Source organism: Oncorhynchus masou, chromosome 15, assembly GCF_036934945.1.
Source record: "Oncorhynchus masou masou isolate Uvic2021 chromosome 15, UVic_Omas_1.1, whole genome shotgun sequence".
NCBI lineage: Eukaryota > Metazoa > Chordata > Actinopteri > Salmoniformes > Salmonidae > Oncorhynchus > Oncorhynchus masou.
In genome coordinates, this window is record NC_088226.1 from 4,107,888 (window position 1) to 4,129,446 (window position 21,559).

The window sequence follows — 21,559 nt, forward strand, 5'->3', positions numbered from 1 at the left end:
TGCCAGCTCTTGCATTTAAATGATGCCATGTTTACTCCTTTGTGAAATATGCAATCATATTCCTTGTATCATGGTCCTTGTGCCTGTTCTTTGATATTCTTGTAATGTGTGAGTGTGTGTGTGTGTGTGTGTGTGTGTGTGTGTGTGTGTGTGTGTTTCAGGCATCATGGACCTCTCTGAGGACTGAGTTCATGCCTCTGAACCCAGCCCAACTGCACCACATGCTGAGGGAGTATAACCCAGGCAGGGCCTGTCCTGCAGACTGGAACCCCTCACCAGACGAGGCAGAGGCTGCCCTCAGGACCAGTGAGTGGAACACAGATACAGCAGTAGCCAAACAGACACGTTCACGTGTATAAACCATATTTTGAAACAAACAAACACATGTATTTCTTGGACACAAACAAATTCACATAGCCTATGTAGCCTGTACACTTGTGTATACAAACTCACTCTGCCAAGATTCAATCAGATTACACTGTCGCCCTGATAAGGTTACACGGAACCCAAATCGGCTGAGCGCGTCCGCCATCGTGCATAAATGTAATTTTGTCCCCCTACACCAAACGCGATCACGACAGGTTACGGCAGGTTAAAATATCGAAGACAAACTCTGAACCAATTACATTCATTTGGGGACAGGTCAAAAAACATTAAACATTTATGGCAATTTAGGTAGTTAGCTTGCTGTTGCTAGCTAATTTGTCCTGAGATATAAACAGTGAGTTGTTATTTTACCTGAAATGCACAAGGTCCTCTACTTTGACAATTAATCCACACATTAAACGGTCAACCGAATCGTTTCTAGTCATCTTTCCTCCTTCCAGGCCTTTTCATCTTTGAACTTATATGGTGATTGGCATCTAAACTTTCATAGTATTACCACGACGACCAGCAACACAGTGCGTCTTTCAATCACTGACGTGGGTATAACCAATGAGGAGATGGCACGTGGGTACCTGCTTCTACAAACCAATGAGGAGATGGGAGAGGCAGGACTTGCAGCGCGATCTGCATCAGAAATAGAAAGGACTTCTATTTAACCCTTGGCAACGCAGACGCTCGTTAATGTGTGCAAGCAGTGTGGGTGCAATAATTGAATAATAGATTCCTAAATGTATTTTGCAATGCGACGCGAGTGGTGTAGTCAGGGTGGTAGTAACTAGAGGCCTATTCCCTGTTGTGTCTGAGAGTGGCTGTAACGTTCTTGGTGTAGTGGGTGAGAAGTCAGGCGCAGGAATCAGAGAGTTCAGGGTAGTGCCACTTTAATGCACAAAACGGCGAACATAACCCAACCCCACAAAAACAAATGCCCCAAACAAGGGGACTTAAACTGTCCAGCAAACCGCATGAAAATGGGAAACATGTAACCCACAGACGTGCACACAAGTAACACAAAAACAATCCCGCACAAAGAGCAGGCGGGCCTACTGGTAAATAAAGCCCGACTAATCAGCCTAAAACAAAAACAGGTGAAACAAATAAACAGAAAGGCAGCTAGTAGGCCGGTGACGACGACGGCTGAGTGTGTTCCCCAGAGTAATCCTGTCTGCCTGCCCCAGTCTAACTCTAAATTGGAGAATGAGTACAGGGGGGAGGTTAGAGAGGAGAACCCTGTCCAGCCCAATCAGTCTCACCACAGTTAACTCTCAAATCCGCCCCTCGCAATATAGGACTTGGCACCTGTCTCCATTCTCTGTCCCCTGTTACCTCACCTCTTCTGTGTGAATGGCCCAACTCCCGCTGGCACCCCCTGGGGGTAACTTTATCTTGTCCTAGGGGCCATGACTGTCTTTCTTTAACTGGAGAATCTAAAGGATTAACCTACAAATCAGATGTAATTAAGTTAATGAAGTAAAAGGAAATAACAAGTATAAATAATGTAGTGTACACCGTGAGAAAGCTCTTCCAGAGCTTCTGTTGTAATCTTTTCTGAATCACGTCTTCTGTCTTTAATGATGTCCTGTATTTCCCTCCTCCTCTAGCTGGCATCCTGGAGAGTTTTGACAACCACCCTCCCCTTATCCTGCCCAGCAGCACCTTCTACCTGGAGTTGGGTAAACCAATCACGGAGCCCGCTCTGTTTGAGCAGCTCGGCCATCTGCAGGACTTCATCCGTAGTCTCCCCACCAGTCAAACAACACAGCAGGTAAACACCTATCTGACCTTCGGACTCTGTGTACCCAGATTTTACAAATATACAATCTAATGAGAGGCAGTGGCCACCCTGGACTGGTGGTGCTCAGTAAATGAGACATTTTAACTTTGATGTTTTTCCATCTCTGCTTTATTGACTTCTCCCTCCCTTCAGGCACTCAGCGGGACAGCTACAGACGCCAAGTCTGCGAACTCGCGCTCCTCGCCCTCTGTCACAGTGGTGGTCCCTGACCCAGTTCCCCGCCCCTCGCTCAGGGCAGAGGTGGACTCTTTGAGCCCTGCGGCGCCCCCTCAGGCCCGGGGGTCTCATGGTGACCTAAGCTGCTGCCTGGCAGAGGCAGAGTTGACCTACAAGCTGAAGAGTCTGGAGCTGCAGAACACCCTACCTAGGAGTAGCCAGGCTGACCTGGGATGCCATAAGAGCCTGGCTCTGGACCCCTCCTGCCTGCTGACGCCCCCCAACACCCCCCAGGGCATGGAGCTGTCTCAGTCTGAGCTGGAGGCAGACCTACAGGAGGGAGCAGCACGGCAGCACAGGAAAGGTAACACAGAGGGCTATGTCATACACTCAGGCTACATACAGAGCATTCAGTTACAATACAAACAGCTCTGATTGATAGAAAAGAAGCATAAAAAGTCATGTGTCAGCTGAAGTGTGTTATTGACCAATCATAACAGAGGATTGATGATGCTGTAACAGTGGGGGGCACATACTGTACATAGTAATCCTAAAAGAAATGGATCCTGTCTCAATCCCCTTGGATGAATTATGAAGACAAAGAATAACAGAGGATCCCTTCATGGCCTTTCCCTCCCTCTGCGGGTTTTGATTAAAGTGATGTAAAACTCCTGTCACAGCAAATACAGCCACCTCGGCTCACACTGTGGCTCATGTACCTAACCCCTGGAGTTAGATAGCTTGTGCCTCCCTCGTAATATCAACTCACCAATGATTGACAGGCTCCATTAAAGGAAGAATTTGTCTGCTTGACACGGGAGACCCTGGTGCATATTTGTCCCCAGTGGTTCCAGGTTGACACAAGGTGCTTGATATGACAGGAGGAGGAGAGCTCTCATCCTCCCTTCATCTCTTCAACCCTATTGACTTTGGACAGAAACTGTCAGGACCCGGTTTGAACCTGGGTCTCCGGAGTGAGAAACAGTCACTTAACCAACTGAGCCACGAATAGTCAGCAGAACCCAGAAGATGAGGCAGACACAGCAGTACTTAAGACGGTGTATTTAATAAAGAAAAAATCCTTAAATACAAAAAATGGCAAATCCAAAAGGTGGAAGGAAAAGCACAAAAAGGCCTCAAAAGAAACTCACAAAAAATAAACAAAAACAAAAAACAGAATACCACAAGAGCGTCACCCGGAATCGACAAGAGTACACAGAACACTAGGGCAGGGTGCTAACATACAAACACAGAGCACAGAACTGAGGGAAACTAAGGGTTTAAATACAATTAGAGGAAACGAGGCACAGGTGCAAATAATTAATGGGGATCAAGGGAAAAACATAAGGACAAAAAGCACAATGGGGGCATCTACTGACCAAAACCCGGAACAACCCTGGCCAAATCCTGACAGAAACTACAGGTCATTGGAGGAATAAAGAGATGTTCTGGCTGTGTAAAGGTCGTGTTCTCCCTGTAGGGTGGATTCCATGTGTAGAGCAAAAGCAATTTTCTCCTCAGGCTTATTGTTTTTTGAAGCTCATGAGGTCATCTGTAGGAGTGGATGGAAGGGATGGTTATGATTTATTCTGTGGTGGAGGAGTTGAGTTGAGAAAGGGAGGAAAGGACTAAACATCTTATTCCGTAACTGGGAGGGACACTTCCAGGGTTAACTTCCAGGGATAACAATGACGTCCCCTCCCTAAAGCAGGTCAGCTTTCTCTAGCGATGTCTCAAACAATGTGTAAGATTCTAACACTTTTATATAAGTCCTATACCAGCCATACTCAACAGGCGGACCACAGTCCGGATCAAGTTCCTCTTGTTATGTCATTCACTGACAGACATTAGAGAGCTATTTATAACCTGTCAGGAATGTTCAGTGAATTACTACTAGCCCATGTGAGCTAGATGGGTAAATTAGACTAACCAGCTATCTAAATCCTGTAGTTATCATGGCCAGATTACGTGCCCAGGGGCCTCAACACCAGCGGCCCGCATTGATTTTGTTCAGTTACTCAGGTATCATATGAACACACAGAAATGTCAAAATGTGTAGAATATCAAGAAATTAGCTTTAAAATGTCAAAATGCGTAGAATTTCAGGATATTAGGTTTAAACTGACAACATTTTCTCTCAGCCAGCAATGTGGCTGTGTACAATTTAAACAGTTTGAGGTCGCATGAGTTGGGAGGAGGGGGTTTGTTACTATGCCAATTAATGACAATACCTGTCCGGACCTTTGCCACCTAGGAAATGTGTGTGACCGCCGGACATTCTCAAATAGTAGTCTAGTGTGCCTGTCCTATACAGTACATTGACCTTTTCTCAAGGGATACAATCGTTGAGTCAAACACCTAGCAAAAGAGAGTGAGTCTATAAGTTTGATGCCACTTTATCTAAAACATTGTGAGAATCCTGAATGTTTCTGATTTCAGATACCACAGTCCCAGGTCATATCCAAAGAACATGTTAGATAATAAAAGCGCGTTAGTCCAGTAGAATCTTTCCTGTTGATTAACACCAGATAATTCCCTCAACTCTAAATCAGAGACAAACGTTCTGTGTAATACTTGATTGTGTGTAAGTGCTTACCGCCTGCTTAAAGCTCCCTGGCCCCTTGTCTTTTTACGGGCTCTATGGTTTAATAGTTTGTCATAAACCTAAGATATTGTTATGAAAATTATGTACTATTGAACATTACCCACTTTCACAGAATTATTCTCTAATCATGTCATATCCCTGGTTATGACATTGGCCATAGCTTCCCACCATGTATTACTGTGGCCTCCCAGTCCCATAGTGCTCCTGCTCTCTGCTCAACCTCGGTGGTTTTGGCCGCTAACGGTAACTTACCGCTATTTTGGTAGCATTGCTAATCCTTTAATCTGTACCAAGAATTACAGAGAGGTGGTGATGTCAGGAGAGAAAAGATCAGTGGCTGACCCGTCATGGGAATTTACAGTTGGGTTGGTGCGTGGAATCTGAATCGGGACAGGCATTGTCCAGAGCAGGTCCTGTATGGGGGGCAGATGGGCTCGGGCTGGGGGAGAGCAGGGGAGACCAGGGGAGAGCAGGGGGAGACCAGAGGGGGACCGGGGGAGACTAGGGGGAGACTAGGGGGAGACCAGGAGAGACCAGGGGGAGACTAGGGGGAGACTAGGGGGAGACTAGGGAGACTAGGGGAGACCAGGGGGAGAGCAGGGGGACACCAGGTGGACTCCAGGGGAGAGCAGGGGGAGAGCAGGGGGACTCCAGGGGGAGAGCAGGGGGACACCAGGGGGAGAGCAGGGGGAGAGCAGGGGGACACCCGGGGGAGAGCAGGTGGACACCAGGGGGAGAGCAGGAGAACACCAGGGGAGAGCAGGGGAACACCAGGGGAGAGCAGGGGACTCCAGGGGGAGAGCAGGGGAACACCAGGGGGAGAGTAGGGGGACACCAGGGGAGAGCAGGGGGACACCAGGGGGACACCAGGGGGAGAGCAGGGGAACACCCGGGGGAGAGCAGGGGGACACCAGGGGAGAGCAGGGGGACACCAGGGGGAGAGCAGGGGAACACCAGGGGGAGAGTAGGGGGACACCAGGGGGAGACCAGGGAGATCAGGGGAGAGCAGGGGGACACCAGGTGGAGACTAGGGGAGAGCAGGGGGACACCAGGGGGAGAGCAGGGGGACACCAGGTGGAGACTAGGGGAGAGCAGGGGGACACCAGGGGGAGAGCAGGGGGACACCAGGGGGAGAGCAGGGGGACACCAAGGGAGAGCAGAGGGACACCAGGGGGGAGCAGGGAGATACTGGGGAGACCAGGGGAGAGCAGGGGGACAACAGAGGGGGGGGGGCATGCTGGTGGTACTGTTGCTGGTGGCTAGGTTGTTGTGACAGGATAAATACACCACAGAGCACCAGACCAACCTGAGGAAGAGCTTTCCCAAGGCCCCAAAGCTTTACATGTAGAGCTTGTTCTCAGTGGGGTTCTGTATGGTTCTCATTACAACGTCTATGCAATTAGTGGACTCCCCACAGTTTTATAGCACTCCGACTTGATGTGATTTTTATATGGAGTCCAAATGCAACATCTGTGTTCAATATTAGTGGTAGTTATATGTATGTTGAGGAGGTGAAACCAACTGCGTGTCCCTCTGGAGCAGCTCAGATGAACCTCCAGTCTTTGATCCATATATATTCCTATTGGTAGAAATAATAATCCTTATAACACTAATGCCTCTGGACTTAAAAAAAAGCCCAGTATTGTGAACTTCTCTTTCATATGACTAGACAGACAGACAGACAGACAGACACTACTTTCATGTTTTCTCCTGAAGTAAACCTTGTCTCAAATTGCCACAGTGATATGATTTCTTTATAATTTCATGAAAAGGACCACAATAACTGGAAAAGTATAACTTTAAACAGAGTTAAGGTTGGATTGGATACTGTGTCTAATGTGGGGTGTTCTTGTGTGTGTCTCCTCAGCAGGAAGCTGCCCAAGGGAATGTTCTGAGAGAAGGAATGGGAATGTGGAGGAAGATAATGCAGAGGAAGAGGAGGAGAAAGAGAGGGATGAAGTGTTTACTGTGGAGCTACACAGAGGACCTCATGGTCTCGGCCTGGCACTGGTGGATGGAATGGTGGGTGAAATCCTTGTCTTTATTCCTCTACCTCCTCCTTTGTTCATCTCCTTCACCCAAGTCTCATCTTCCTTTTTGTTTCTCTACCTCCTTATTTGTCACCTCTCTGCATGGGGAAATCAATGGAACTTGAAAAAGCTCTAACATTCTGTTTGGTTACAAAGGTTACATATTCCCCATTATTAACTGTGTTACATCATCATGCATCAAAGTCGTGTGTGTGTGTGTGTGTGTGTGTGTGTGTGTGTGTGTGTGTGTGTGTGTGTGTGTGTGTGTGTGTGTGTGTGTGTGTGTGTGTGTGTGTGTGTGTGTGTGTGTGTGTGTGTGTGTGTGTGTGTGTGTGTGTTTACTAACAGGTGTACAGCATGTGGTAACTGTGTTGGCCTCCTTTTGAAGTCAGCCATGAACCACATTGAGAACACAAAGCTAATTTATAAGAACCAGTAGACTCCTCTATTGCACAATAGGCAGCTGCAATGGTTATTATTACCGTCATTCCAATGTCTGCCTTTGGCTTCAAATTCCACTAAAGTGCTGTTTTCATCATTTAATTCATAACAGAAACGTGCCTGGTCTGTGAAAGCCTCTACTCATGTATATGCATGCAGGTGTAGTGCTGTGGAGGATTCTATAGCATGTGGTGCCCCCTGTAGGATAGAGATGAAACAACGGAGATGTTCCTGTAGTGATACTATAGTGCAGGTACGGCATGTCCTCAGAACCAACCTCAACGCTTCCTGCATCCTCCTGTGTCCTCTGTAGGATAGAGATGAAACAGTGGAGATGTTCCTGTAGTGATACTATAGTGCAGGTACGGCATGTCCTCAGAACCAACCTCAACGCTTCCTGCATCCTCCTGTGTCCTCTGTAGGATAGAGATGAAACAGTGGAGATGTTCCTGTAGTGATACTATAGTGCAGGTACGGCATGTCCTCAGAACCAACCTCAACGCTTCCTGCATCCTCCTGTGTCCTCTGTAGGATAGAGATGAAACAGTGGAGATGTTCCTGTAGTGATACTATAGTGCAGGTACGGCATGTCCTCAGAACCAACCTCAACGCTTCCTGCATCCTCCTGTGTCCTCTGTAGGATAGAGATGAAACAACGGAGATGTTCCTGTAGTGATACTATAGTGCAGGTACGGCATGTCCTCAGAACCAACCTCAACGCTTCCTGCATCCTCCTGTGTCCTCTGTAGGATAGAGATGAAACAACGGAGATGTTCCTGTAGTGATACTATAGTGCAGGTACGGCATGTCCTCAGAACCAACCTCAACGCTTCCTGCATCCTCTTGTGTCCTGTGTAGAAAACACCTCTGAAGATGACTGGGATCTATATCAAGTCAGTGGTACCAGAGTCCCCAGCCGCCCAGTGCCAGAAGCTGAGGTTGGGAGATCGTATCCTGGCTGTGAACGGCATCAGTCTGGTGGGCATGGAATACCACATGTAAGTAGTGTAAGATGGAGACTGGTCTTTACCACCCTGTGTTGATTAAGAAGTTATAATAGAGTACTGGATATTATTTAGGTAATATGAGTTATAAAACACACCATAGAGTAGTGTCGTTCCCTCCCTCTGTTTAACACACCCTCTGACGTTCTCTCTCGTTCTCTCCGTCACAGTGGTAGAGAGCTCATTCGTTCATCTGGAGATGCCCTCAGATTGCTGGTGGCCAAAAATGAGTCCAAATCAACGGGGAAGAGCTCAGTGATCACGTGCTGAGTGGAAGGAAGGTTTCATTGGAGGCTTCCCCACGTGAACTTTGACCCTCAGAATGGAGCTTAATCTTCTCTTTTTATCCAACTAAGGAGCTTAGTTGTCTGTCAGTACTTCACAAGACGTGATCCTCAACCAAAGGATAAAATACACTTGACTGTTTATTTTGTTTTGGTGAATAATCTCTTCTCACTGAGTATTTGAAATGAAGCTTTACTGTACATAGAATGAACAGGAGGACACTCAAAGGTGGATGAAACCACTAGACTGAATCCACTATTGCTCAAGTCTTCTCTGAAGCACCCCTTTTGAATGAATGCAATTTCAAACGCAAACACTACATGTGTATCAACGACATGGTCCAGACAGCTTTGCAGAAGTGTTTTCTGTTGCCCCCTTTTCTTGCCAGGATGTGAATAAATGTAAATGGTGAGCTGTCCTTCGTACCCAGGAAACACTGGGTTGGGAGAGTAGAAAAGAACAGCGGTTAACGCAGTTGATGCGAGCAGGTTGAGCTTTTTCACTGTCTTCAAGGACACTATCTACTGACTACAAATGGCTAGTGCACAGCATTCTGTCTGAAGATTGCTCAGCTTTACAAATGACAAAACCCATAAGGAGTTATGCAAATATACCATTTTTATAGAACTGTAAATTATAATGTATTTTTTGAGGAAAAACAATGACTCATTCTAATGTTGTAGTCGCTGTATACTTTGGATATTTACTGAAGTGCTATTAGTGAAATATTTTCTGAAGCACTACAGTATAACGAAAGGTTGTCATGGACTCTATGGTTATCTATAAGGCATTTCAGTGGATCTCGGTGATAATCTAATATAGATTCCTGGAGGTATCACTGCTACACATCTCTGACTTTTCCCATGTGGTGACAATGACACTATAACTTATGACTGTTTATGAAATGTTTATAAACAAATGACTCTTTATGACAGTTTTAAGTCAACTATCTCTCTTAACAGTGTTAAGTCTTCAATTTTATTGATGACAAATAAAAGAGTATTCCATTTTTTTTTATACTTATATTGTCCAGTATTTTTGAACATATTAAATAAATGTTACTTAGATTTTAAAGCAAAATCAGAGCTCCAAAATTCCTGAGTTATTCCCCAATCCCTACATTGCCTTCTACTCATAGAGGTTGTTGCCTCACAGACGGTACAACCTGCATCCCCAGATGGTTGAACTCTACGACGTGGGACGTAACAAGGCCAAATAAAGCAACGGCACACTTTGGGGTGAATGAGGACTCCAGCTGTTGACCAAGTGCTTTTAAACGGGGGGAGGGAGCAGGGAACCAAGGGAGTGTCTCACACAGGGCAGACACGCTTTAGTGGGCCACCACAAGAGCCGCCATTTATAGTGCCCTTTGGTTTCCACTAGAGCAGCACTTTCCACTACACCACTCAATTTGACACACCCCAGGGTTCTCCACTGTGCCCTGAGGAAAATGCTTGTTTTGGCATTGAAAAGGCAATCTCACACTTTGCATACTTCATGCTTGCAGGTAAACACACAACTATGTCAGAAGCTGCTGATTGTGAGGAGTGTTCTGCCCAAGTCGTCCATGTTCTCCCCTGGTATAACACTGTCATTAATGCACTTTTAACTATCAGATTTAATAATTAGCTAAACACAGCCAATTATCAACTGTAATTGCTCCGTGGTGCTAGTCACACAAAGATAAATCTGTACATCAAAAAAGTGCTGATATAGTAAGTTACACATAAGTTATACAGGTCACCTAGACAGGCCTTGATGCAAAGTAGTCCTCCCTAATCTGAGGTCGCTTAGAACCAAGGTAGTGGTCACAGTTGAGGATGGGGCAGTCAGGGAACTCCAGCCTGTAGTCATAGAACAGTGTTGCCTGTCTGGGTGAGTCCTCAGGGCCTCCAGTGGAGCCACATTCCCCCAGAGAGCTGCCTGGAGGTAGGAAGGACTCCTGGGAGGGAACTCTGGTCCTGAACACCTGCAGGCTGGTGGTCTGGATCCCAACCCGCTCCTCGATCACCCTGAACAGGCTGGACACCCTGGTGCTCCTGGGAAGAAACCACCTCAAAGCTCCCTGGATGGGCTCCTCCGTAGACAAATGGTATAAGTCTGATACTCAGAAGAATGAACCTGGAACATGTTTGGAAATAGAATAGGTGGTTGATAAATATACTGTCTCTTATGATCAGCTATGCTATTTTATACTGCTTACTGTGCAATGCAAGGTTCTTTATGAGATGTGTCCCAAAGTGATTTAGCGCTGATCACAGAGTTACAAGGTCAGGAATAGCTTGGTCCTGAGACGGTTGGTTGTCATGGTTAACCTCACAGACTGGCTGTTTTGGTATAGCAGCAATTTGTGGGCAGATCCTACATATTTACTGTTCATTAGTGCTGCTTGTTTGTTCCAATTGAACCACAAGAATTTGTGAAACAATTCATCTTGACTACAAATTGTTGGCTTTTAGCTTTGCCTCATTTTACACAGGCGACTTCGAACCTCCGCGTAAACATAAATGGCTGACATGTATTTTCAATGGGAGTTCATTTTAAGTGGCCCTGTCTGGGTGATGTACTGTAGCATGAGTATTTCTGTGTATAGATACTGTATGTCTGAGTGCTTGTTTGTGTAGTATGTAATGTCTTACCTGGCTCCACAATCCCAGCTGACAATTAGGACTGAGCTGTAGCTTCTCTCTAGTGATCTCCAAACAGCAGGGAACAGCATTCTCTTCTCTCTCATCCTTACCCTCCACTCTTTCAAACAGAATGATAAAACATCAATAGAAACCAAGAGAAACATGCTCAAACATCCACACTAGAATGTTTGAGAATGGCGTGTGTGAAGAATGGCGCCGGAGAGGATGGCTGACGTTTTACGTGCTCCTAACCAACTATTATCTGGTAGTAGCTTTTTTCCTTTAACGAGTCCAATGAGTCCGACGTGAAGGACATACTGCTTTCCTGGACACAGGCCCAAATCCCTGTCATTTGCATGAAGAGAAGACGGAGAAAAAGGGGGCGGAGGTCGGGCTGCCTTCAGAGAATTCGTTGGTGAGCGAGTAAAATCCCACTGCCATCCGTTCTATTGGCAAACATGCAATCATTGGAAAATAAAATCGATGACCTACGAGCAAGATTAAACTACCAACGGGACATTAAAAACTGTAATATCTTATGTTTCACCGAGTCGTGCCTAAACGACGACATGAACATCATACAGGTGGCGGGTTTTACACTTTATCGGCAGAATAGAACAGCAGCCTCTGGTAAGACAAAGGGGTGGCGGTCTATGTATATTTGTGAACAACAGCTAGTGCACGATATCTAAAGAAGTCTTGAGGTTTTGCAGACTGGAATATGTTCCGGGATTCTTCTGATGGCATTGAGGAGTGCACCACATCAGTCGGCAGGGTAGCCTAGTGGTTAGAGAGTTGTGCTAGTAACCGGAAGGTTGCGAGTTCAAACCCCGAGCTGACAAGGTACAAATCTGTCGTTCTGACCCTGAACAGGCAGTTAACCCACTGTTCCCAGGCCGTCATTGAAAATAAGAATTTGTTCTTAACTGACTTGCCTGGTTAAATAAATAAAGGTAAAATAAATAAAAAGTCACTGGCTTCATCAATAAGTGCATCGATGATGCCTTTCCCACAGTGACTGTATGTACATACCCCAATCAGAAGCCATGGATTACAGGCAACATCCACACTGAGCTAAAGGGGCTAAAGGGTAGAGCTGCCACTTTCAAAGAGCGGGACACTATGCTCTCCAATGAACAATCAAACAGGCAAAGTGTCAATACAGGACTAAGATCGAATCATCCCAATCTTCTTCTGGATCATCCAAATGCTCTCTAGCAAACTTCAGACAGGCCTGGACATGTACTGGCTTAAGCAGGGGGCACGTCTGGCACTGCAGGATTTGAGTCCCAGGCGGCGTAGTGTGTTACTGATGGTAGGCTTTGTTACTTTGGTCCCAGCTCTCTGCAGGTCATTCACTAGGTCTCCCCGTGTGGTTCTGGGATTTTTGCTCGCCGTTCTTGTGATCATTTTGACCCCACGGGGTGAGATCTAGCGTGGAGCCCCAGATCGAGGGAGATTATCAGTGGTCTTGTATGTCTTCCATTTCCTAATAATTGCTCCCACAGTTGATTTCTTCAAACCAAGCTGCTTACCTATTGCAGATTCAGTCTTCCCAGCCTGGTGCAGGTCTACAATTTTTTTTCTGGTGTCCTTTGACAGCTCTTTGGTCTTGACCATAGTGGAGTTTGGAGTGTGACTGTTTGAGGTTGTGGACAGGTGTCTTTTATACTGATACCAAGTTCAAACAGGTGCCATTACTACAGGTAACGAGTGGAGGACAGAGGAGCCTCTTAAAGAAGAAGCTAAAGGTCTGTGAGAGCCAGAAATCTTGCTTGTTTGTAGGTGACCAAATACTTATTTTCCACCATAATTTGCAAATAAATTCATAAAAAATCCTACAATGTGATTTTCTGGATTTTTTTTCTCATTTTGTCTGTCATAGTTGAAGTGTACCTATGATGAAAATTACAGGCCTCTCTCATCTTTATAGTGGGAGAACTTGCACAATTGGTGGCCGACTAAATACTTTTTTGCCCCACTGTATATCGAAAATGTCCATTTATAAAGCCCGTTTGATCCATACAAAAACAGCTTAGAAAAATGCAACGTCATGACAAAATATTTCAAAATACTTTTGTAATACAACGTTAGGTATTTTTAACTGTTAATAATCTATCAAATTGTAGACGGGGCAATTTGTATTCAATACATGAACGAAAAGAAACAAACTCTGCTTATCACGTCTTGTGCAACTCGCAAAAAGGTCCCCTGTTCCGAATTGGCCTACTTCCTGCCAACTCGGAACAGTTGAAATAAAAGAAATAACCTCAGCCATATTCCAAACACTGGCATCATCGTGTGGAAGATGTAGGAACTGAAAGTATATTCCTATTAAATTTCCAATGGCAAAGACAATATAGGGAAGAGAGATGGGGAAAAAAATAAAAATAAATCTGAACAGTTAGTCCTTGGGGTTTTGCCTGCTACATAAGTTCTGTTATACTCACAGACATGATTCAAGCAGTTTTAGAAACGTCAGAGTGTCTTCTATCCAAATCTATGAATAATATGCATATCTTATATTCTTGGCATGAGTATCAGGAAGTTGAAATTGGGCACGCTATTTATCCAAAAGTGAAAATTCTGCCCCCTAGCTTTAAGAGGATATTATTAAGCAGGTCAACATTCCCAAGGCCGCAGGGCCAGACGTATTACCAGGATGTTTACTCCGAGCATGCGCTGACCAACTGGCTTCACTGACATTTTCAACCTCTCCCTGTCTGAGTCTGTAACACCAACATGTTTTAAGGAGACCACCATAGTCCCTGTGCCAAAGAACACTAAGGTAACCGGCCTAAATGACTACCGACCGTCTGTAGCCATGAAGTGCTTTGAAAAGCTGGTCATGGCTCACATCAACACCATTATCCCAGAAACTTTAGACCCACTCCAATTTGCATACCGCCCTAACAGATCCACAGATGATGGAATCTCTATTGCACTCCACATTTCCACATTTCCCACCTGGACAAAAGGAACACCTATGTGAGAATGCTGTTCATTGACTACAGCTCAGAGTTAAACACCATAGTGCCCCCAAAGCTCATCACTAAGCTAAGGAGCCTGGGACTAAACACCTCCCTCTGCAACTGGATCCTGGACTTCCTGACAGGCCGCCCCAAGGGGGTAAGGGTAGATAACAACACATCCGCCACTCTGATCCTCAACATGGGGACCCCTCAGGTGTGCGTGCTCAGTCCCCTCCTGTACTCCCTGTTCACTCCTGACTGCACGGCCAGGTACGACTCCAACACCATCATTAAGTTTGCAAATGACACAACAGTGGTAGGCCTGATCACCAACAACGACGAGACAGCCTATAGGGAGGAGGTCAGAGACCTGGCCGTGTGGTGCCAGGACAACAACCTCTCCCTCAACGTGATTAAAACAAAGGAGATGATTGTGGACTACAGGAAAAGGAGGACCGGGCACGCCCCCATTCTCCTCAAAGGGGCTGTAGTGGAGCAGGTTGAAAGCTTCAAGTTCCTTGGTGTCCACATCACCAACAAACTAACATTGTCCAAGCACACCATGACAGTCGTGAAGAGAGCACGACAAAAGCTATTCCCCCTCAGAAGACTGAAAAGATTTGGCATGGGTCCTCAGATCCCCAAAAGGTTTTACAGATGCACCATCGAGAGTATCCTGACGGGTTGCATCACTGCCTGGTATGGCAACTGCTCGGACTCTGACCGCAAGGCACGACAGAGGGTAGTGTGTACGGCCCAGTACATCACTGGGGCCAAGCTTCCTGCCATCCAGGACCTCTATACCAGTCGGTGTCAGAGGAAGGCCCTAAAAATGGTCAAAGTCTCCAGCCACCCTAGTCATAGACTGTACTCTCTGCTACCGCATGGCAAGCTGTACTGGACTGCCAAGTCTAGGTCCAAAAGGCTTCTAAACAGCTTCTACCTCCAAGCCATAAGACTCCAGAACATCTAATCAAATGGCTACCCAGACTATTTGCATTGCCCTCCCCCCTTTCACACTGCTGCTACTCTCTATTATTGCGTATCTATGTTTCAACACTTTAATAACTCTACCTACATGTACATATTACCTCAATTACCCTGACTAAACGGTACCCCCACACATTGACTCTGTACCGGCACCCCTGTATATACATTTACATTTTACATTTGAGTCATTTAGCAGACGCTCTTATCCAGAGCGACTTACAAATTGGTGAATTCACCTTCTGACATCAGTGGAACAGCCACTTTACAATAGTGCATCTAAATCATTTAGGGGGGGGTGAGAAGGATTGCTTTATCCTATCCTAGGTATTCCTTGAAGAGGTGGGGTTTCAGGTGTCTCCGGAAGGTGGTGATTGACTCCGCTGTCCTGGCGTCGTGAGGGAGTTTGTTCCACCATTGGGGGGCCAGAGCAGCAAACAGTTTTGACTGGGCTGAGCGGGAACTGTACTTCCTCAGTGGTAGGGAGGCGAGCAGGCCAGAGGTGGATGAACGCAGTGCCCTTGTTTGGGTGTAGGGCCTGATCAGAGCCTGGAGGTACTGCGGTGCCGTTCCCCTCACAGCTCCGTAGGCAAGCACCATGGTCTTGTAGCGGATGCGAGCTTCAACTGGAAGCCAGTGGAGAGAGCAGAGGGGGGTGACGTGAGAGAACTTGGGAAGGTTGAACACCAGACGGGCTGCGGCGTTCTGGATGAGTTGTAGGGTTTAATGGCACAGGCAGGGAGCCCAGCCAACAGCGAGTTGCAGTAATCCAGACGGGAGATGACAAGTGCCTGGATTAGGACCTGCGCCGCTTCCTGTGTGAGGCAGGGGCGTACTCTGCGGATGTTGTAGAGCATGAACCTACAGGAACGGGCCACCGCCTTGATGTTAGTTGAGAACGACAGGGTGTTGTCCAGGATCACGCCAAGGTTCTTAGCGCTCTGGGAGGAGGAAACAATGGAGTTGTCAACCGTGATGGCGAGATCATGGAACGGGCAGTCCTTCCCCGGGAGGAAGAGCAGCTCCGTCTTGCCGAGGTTCAGCTTGAGGTGGTGATCCGTCATCCACACTGATATGTCTGCCAGACATGCAGAGATGCGATTCGCCACCTGGTCATCAGAAGAGGGGAAAGGAGAAGATTAATTGTGTGTCGTCTGCATAGCAATGATAGGAGAGACCATGTGAGGTTATGACAGAGCCAAGTGACTTGGTGTATAGCGAGAATAGGAGAGGGCCTAGAACAGAGCCCTGGGGGACACCAGTGGTGAGAGCGCGTGGCGAGGAGACAGATTCTCGCCACGCCACCTGGTAGGAGCGACCTGTCAGGTAGGACGCAATCCAAGCGTGGGCCGCACCGGAGATGCCCAACTCGGAGAGGGTGGAGAGGAGGATCTGATGGTTCACAGTGTCGAAGGCAGCCGATAGGTCTAGAAGGATGAGAGCAGAGGAGAGAGAGTTAGCTTTAGCAGTGCGGAGCGCCTCCGTGATACAGAGAAGAGCAGTCTCAGTTGAATGACTAGTCTTGAAACCTGACTGATTTGGATCAAGAAGGTCATTCTGAGAGAGATAGCGGGAGAGCTGGCCAAGGACGGCACGTTCAAGAGTTTTGGAGAGAAAAGAAAGAAGGGATACTGGTCTGTAGTTGTTGACATCGGAGGGATCGAGTGTAGGTTTTTTCAGAAGGGGTGCAACTCTCGCTCTCTTGAAGACGGAATGGACGTAGCCAGCGGTCAGGGATGAGTTGATGAGCGAGGTGAGGTAAGGGAGAAGGTCTCCGGAAATGGTCTGGAGAAGAGAGGAGGGGATAGGGTCAAGTGGGCAGGTTGTTGGGCGGCCGGCCGTCACAAGAAGCGAGATTTCATCTGGAGAGAGAGGGAGAAAGAGGTCAGAGCACAGGGTAGGGCAGTGTGAGCAGAACCAGCGGTGTCGTTTGACTTAGCGAACGAGGATCGGATGTCGTCGACCTTCTTTTCAAAATGGTTGACGAAGTCATCTGCAGAGGGGGGAGGAGGGGGGAGGAGGATTCAGGAGGGAGGAGAAGGTGGCAAAGAGCTTCCTAGGGTTAGAGGCAGATGCTTGGAATTTAGAGTGGAAGAAAGTGGCTTTAGCAGCAGAGACAGAGGAGGAAAATGTAGGGAGTGAAAGGATGCCAGGTCCGCAGGGAGGCGAGTTTTCCTCCATTTCCGCTCGGCTGCCCGGAGCACTGTTCTGTGAGCTCGCAATGAGTCGTCGAGCCACGGAGCGGGAGGGGAGGACCGAGCCGGCCTGGAGGATAGGGGACATAGAGAGTCAAAGGATGCAGAAAGGGAAGAGAGGAGGGTTGAGGAGGCAGAATCAGGAGATAGGTTGGAGAAGGTATGAGCAGAGGGAAGAGATGATAGGATGGAAGAGGAGAGAGTCGCTATTGTTATTTTACTGCTGCTCTTTAATTATTTGTTACTTTTATTTAACTGCATTGTTGGTTAGGGCTTGTAAGTACGCATTTCACTGTAATGACTACACCTGTTGTATTCGGCGCATGTGACAAATACAATTTGATTTGATTTGAATAGAATACAATGCTGATTTTGCTTTACCTTACTCTCTGTAGTTAGTTGGTTGCTCATGTCCCTGTAATCAATCTCCCTATCGTTGCCTCTCCTCAGTAGCTGAGGCAGCAGATCCAGCTGAAATTGCAGACATGGAATCCCCAAATCTGTCATACCTAAGGATGTAAGGGATTTTCAATTTGAACTTATTGCTTTTTATACCAGAGACAATCTACAGACATTGTGGCTATTATATGTCCCTTACAAAGTGCTAATCCCCTAGATAGTGATTCTTATACCAATGATGATGCTATTTCTCCAGTGAATCAGCCATTGAATGGCTCTATCCACAGAGGCATTAGCCAAGAGTTAAATAAAGGTTAAATAATATTTAAATAAAAGAGGCCTGAATGATGGATTTAAGGCTTAAGGCGGACTGTGCTCCTTGGTTCTCCTTGGCTCCAACTTTCGGAAGGATTAATGTTTTCTTCTGAAGAAACTTACAGTAAACTCAATGTCTGGGGCCTGAAGGACAAAAGGAACATTGTTCTGTTTTTGTTTCCCAGGACAAGCTGTTATCTGTGGGGGGTGAGAGGGCCACTTACAAGCTCTCCAGGAAATGAACAAGTGCTTGCATTCTAAGCAGTCTGAATCAGAACACTGGCCATAAGCACTTATATATCTTCAATAAAAGCCCACACAGTCAGTGGCATTCAGATAGGACTGACTCAGGAGTCTCATAAAACGCTTTGTAATCGCTTGCCAAAGTGGTTTTCTTTATGTTACATTTAAAGGAGCTGAGAACAGCCAGTTACATTTGACCTTACTTGTCAAGGGGTCTACAGTGGAAAGAATCATCACAACATTTCCAAATGGAACTCACTGAAACATGCTGGAGTGAAGTACTAGCATTGAAAAGACTATTTGGACTCATTATGAGGTAATCCTTTGACATACCTTAATTGCAGCCATGAGCCCCAGATGAAAGCTTTGATAGATTTTCCAGCTCATATTGGGTCATTTGGCTGGGAATGAGGGTGTAACAGACCAGAAGAGGGATGGATTACCCAGAAGAGGGATGGTACCAGGGCTGTCTGTATCACACAGGCTGAACAGCTCCACTGCCTGTTCCTGGTGCTCCTGGAGCCAGAGAGTCATGTGATCCAGAAACCGCTCATACTCCGTCTGGTCGGACCTAAAGGCCTGGCAGGTTTTCTCTAAGGCGGCCTTATGGGATGAAACACAAAACCATTCTCACAGTGCCCTGTTGCAAAACAATTTCAGGCTAGGTTCTCACAAGGTGCATTTGAGAGTCCTCACATAGCTACTACGTATAAGGCTCCTAATGTACACTTCTGGTGAAAAGTTTTAGAACACCAACTCATTCAAGGATTTTTCTTTATTTTTACTATTTTATTCATTGTAGAATAACAGTGAAGACATCAAAACTATGAAATAACACCAATGGAATCATGTAGTAACCAAGAAAGTGTTAAACAAATCAAAATATATTTGATATTTGATATTCTTCAAAGTATCCACCCTTTGCATTGATGACAGCTTTGCACACTCTTGGCATTCTCTCAACCAGCTTCATAAGGTAAAAGGGAAAGGGGGATACCTCGTCAGATAGTCACCTGGAATGCAGTTAACTTGTGGAATTTCTTTCCTTCTTAATGTGTTTGAGCCAATCAGTTGTGTTGTGACAAGGTAGGGGTGGTATACAGAATATAGCCCTATTTGTTAAAAGACCAAGTCCACATTATGGCAAGAACAGCTCAAATAAGCAATGAGAAACGACAGTCATCACTACTTTAAGACATGAAGATCAGTCAATATGGAACATTTCAAGAACTTTGAAAGTTTCTTCATGTGCAGTCACAAAAACCATCAAGCGCTATGATGAAACTGGCTCTCATGAGGACCGCCACAGGAATGGAAGACCCAGAGTTACCTCTGCTGCAGAGGATAGGTTTATTAGAGTTACCAGCCTCAGAAATTGCAGCCTAAATAAATGCTTCACAGAGTTCAAGTAACAGACACATCTCAACATCAAAGAGACTTGCTTGGGCCAAGAAACACGAGCAATGGATATTAGACCGGTGGAAATTTGTCCTTTGGTCTGGAGTCCAAATTTGAGATGTTTGGTTACAGCCGCAGTGTCTTTGTGAGACGCGGTGTGGGTGAACGGATGATCTCTGCATGTGCATTTCTCACCCTAAAGCATGGAAGAGGAGGAGTGATGGTGTGGGGGTGCTTTGTAGGTCACACTTGTCAGTGATTTATTTAGAATTCAAGGCACACTTAACCACCATGGCTACCACAGCATTCTGCAGCGAAATGCCATCACATCTGGTTTGGGCTTAGTGGGACTATCATTTGTTTTTAAACAGGACAATGACCCAACACACCTCCAGGCTGTGTAAGGGCTATTTGACCAAGAAGGAAAGTGATGGAGTACTGCATCAGATGACCTGGCCTCCACATTCCCCCGACCTCAACCAAATTGAGATGGTTTGGGATGAGTCGGACCGCAGAGTAAAGGAAAAGCAGCATATGTGCTCAGCATATTTGGGACCTTCTTCAAGACTGTTGGAAAAGCATCTCAGGTGAAGCTGGTTGAGAGAATGCCAAGAGTGTACAAAGCTGTCATCAAGGCTAAGGGTGGCTATTTGAAGAATCTCAAATATAAAATATATTTTAATTTGTTTAACACTTTTTTGGTTACTAAATGATTCCATTAGTGTTATTTCATAGTTTTGATGTCTTCACTGTTATTCTACAATGTATAAAATTGTAGAAATAAAGAAAAACCCTTGAATGAGTAGGTGTTCTAAAACTTTTGACCGGTAGTGTATATTTGAGTATTATGTGTTGCACCATACCATGTTCTTCTCATCTTTGGTCAGTATAATAGCCCTCTTCTGTTTCTTCTCCTTCACTATGTCCTGGTTGATAGGTGTTCCAGGGTACGAAACAGTACTGTGTTTGGATCTGTGATGGCCTCAGTGCTGGTTTTCAGTGTCTCACTCTGGGCTCTAAAGACAAAGAGAAATGAGTTACAGTGGTTCCAAAACATGTTTATTTTTCCATTTCCTTTTAATAGTACAATGTTTGAGTCGTGATTCAACAAACCTTTTAATTTAGATACAGACTCGACATTGACCAAAATAAAATGGCAAATGAAGACTGACGTAATGGGAAGTGAACACTGACAAAGGGCAAACCAGGGTTTGAAATGTCTCATCCTTCCTCCCTATCTATAACAATGAGGGCAGGAAACAACATAGTGGTGACTAGTTAAACACCAAGCTCCAGAGTGTGCTGGTTACTGCTCTCCCAGGTTTCCTTCCCTGAGAGAGAGAGCCCTTCCCTGAGAGAGCCCCCCCCCCCAGACACAGGAAATTCCATCTGGAGACTGGGGAGCCCGGTGTAGAGCTCCTCAGGGGGACACGTCAGCTCTGGGTCTGGGGTGCAGCTCACTGTAGACCTAACCCTCCCAGCAGATATCCAGACCAGGCCGGGGGGCAGAGGGCACCTATGAGTCCCACAGACTGTGGCTGTGAGGGGGTATGAGGGGTGTATGGGGTGGGGGTGGTGGTGGAGAGCAACAGCAGGTAGAAGACTAATAACTTTGAACTACATGAGTCAGCCCTGCATTGCAGTGTCCAGTCTGGAAACTGATCAAGAGTAAAGCACCAGTGGATAACAGCAATACAGATGTTCATAGACTAAAAGATTG

At 46.2% G+C, this 21,559-nt stretch overlaps 1 protein-coding gene across 2 annotated transcripts in view; it reads left to right on the top strand.

The window, feature by feature from the left end:
• Nucleotides 1-9,715, top strand: part of LOC135555375 (ras-associating and dilute domain-containing protein-like) — a 33,974-nt gene extending 24,259 nt beyond the window's left edge. The window contains exons 10-15 of one of the 2 annotated variants that reach the window (XM_064987745.1): nt 162-306; nt 1,986-2,149; nt 2,312-2,699; nt 6,808-6,962; nt 8,270-8,409; nt 8,586-9,715. In XM_064987745.1, coding sequence (XP_064843817.1) covers nt 162-306; nt 1,986-2,149; nt 2,312-2,699; nt 6,808-6,962; nt 8,270-8,409; nt 8,586-8,685 — 1,092 coding nt within the window. In that variant the 3' untranslated portion in view covers nt 8,686-9,715. The remainder of the gene's footprint in view (nt 1-161; nt 307-1,985; nt 2,150-2,311; nt 2,700-6,807; nt 6,963-8,269; nt 8,410-8,585) is intronic. The other variant, XM_064987746.1, reaches the window with a different exon arrangement.
• The last annotated feature ends 11,844 nt before the right edge of the window (nt 9,716-21,559 follow it).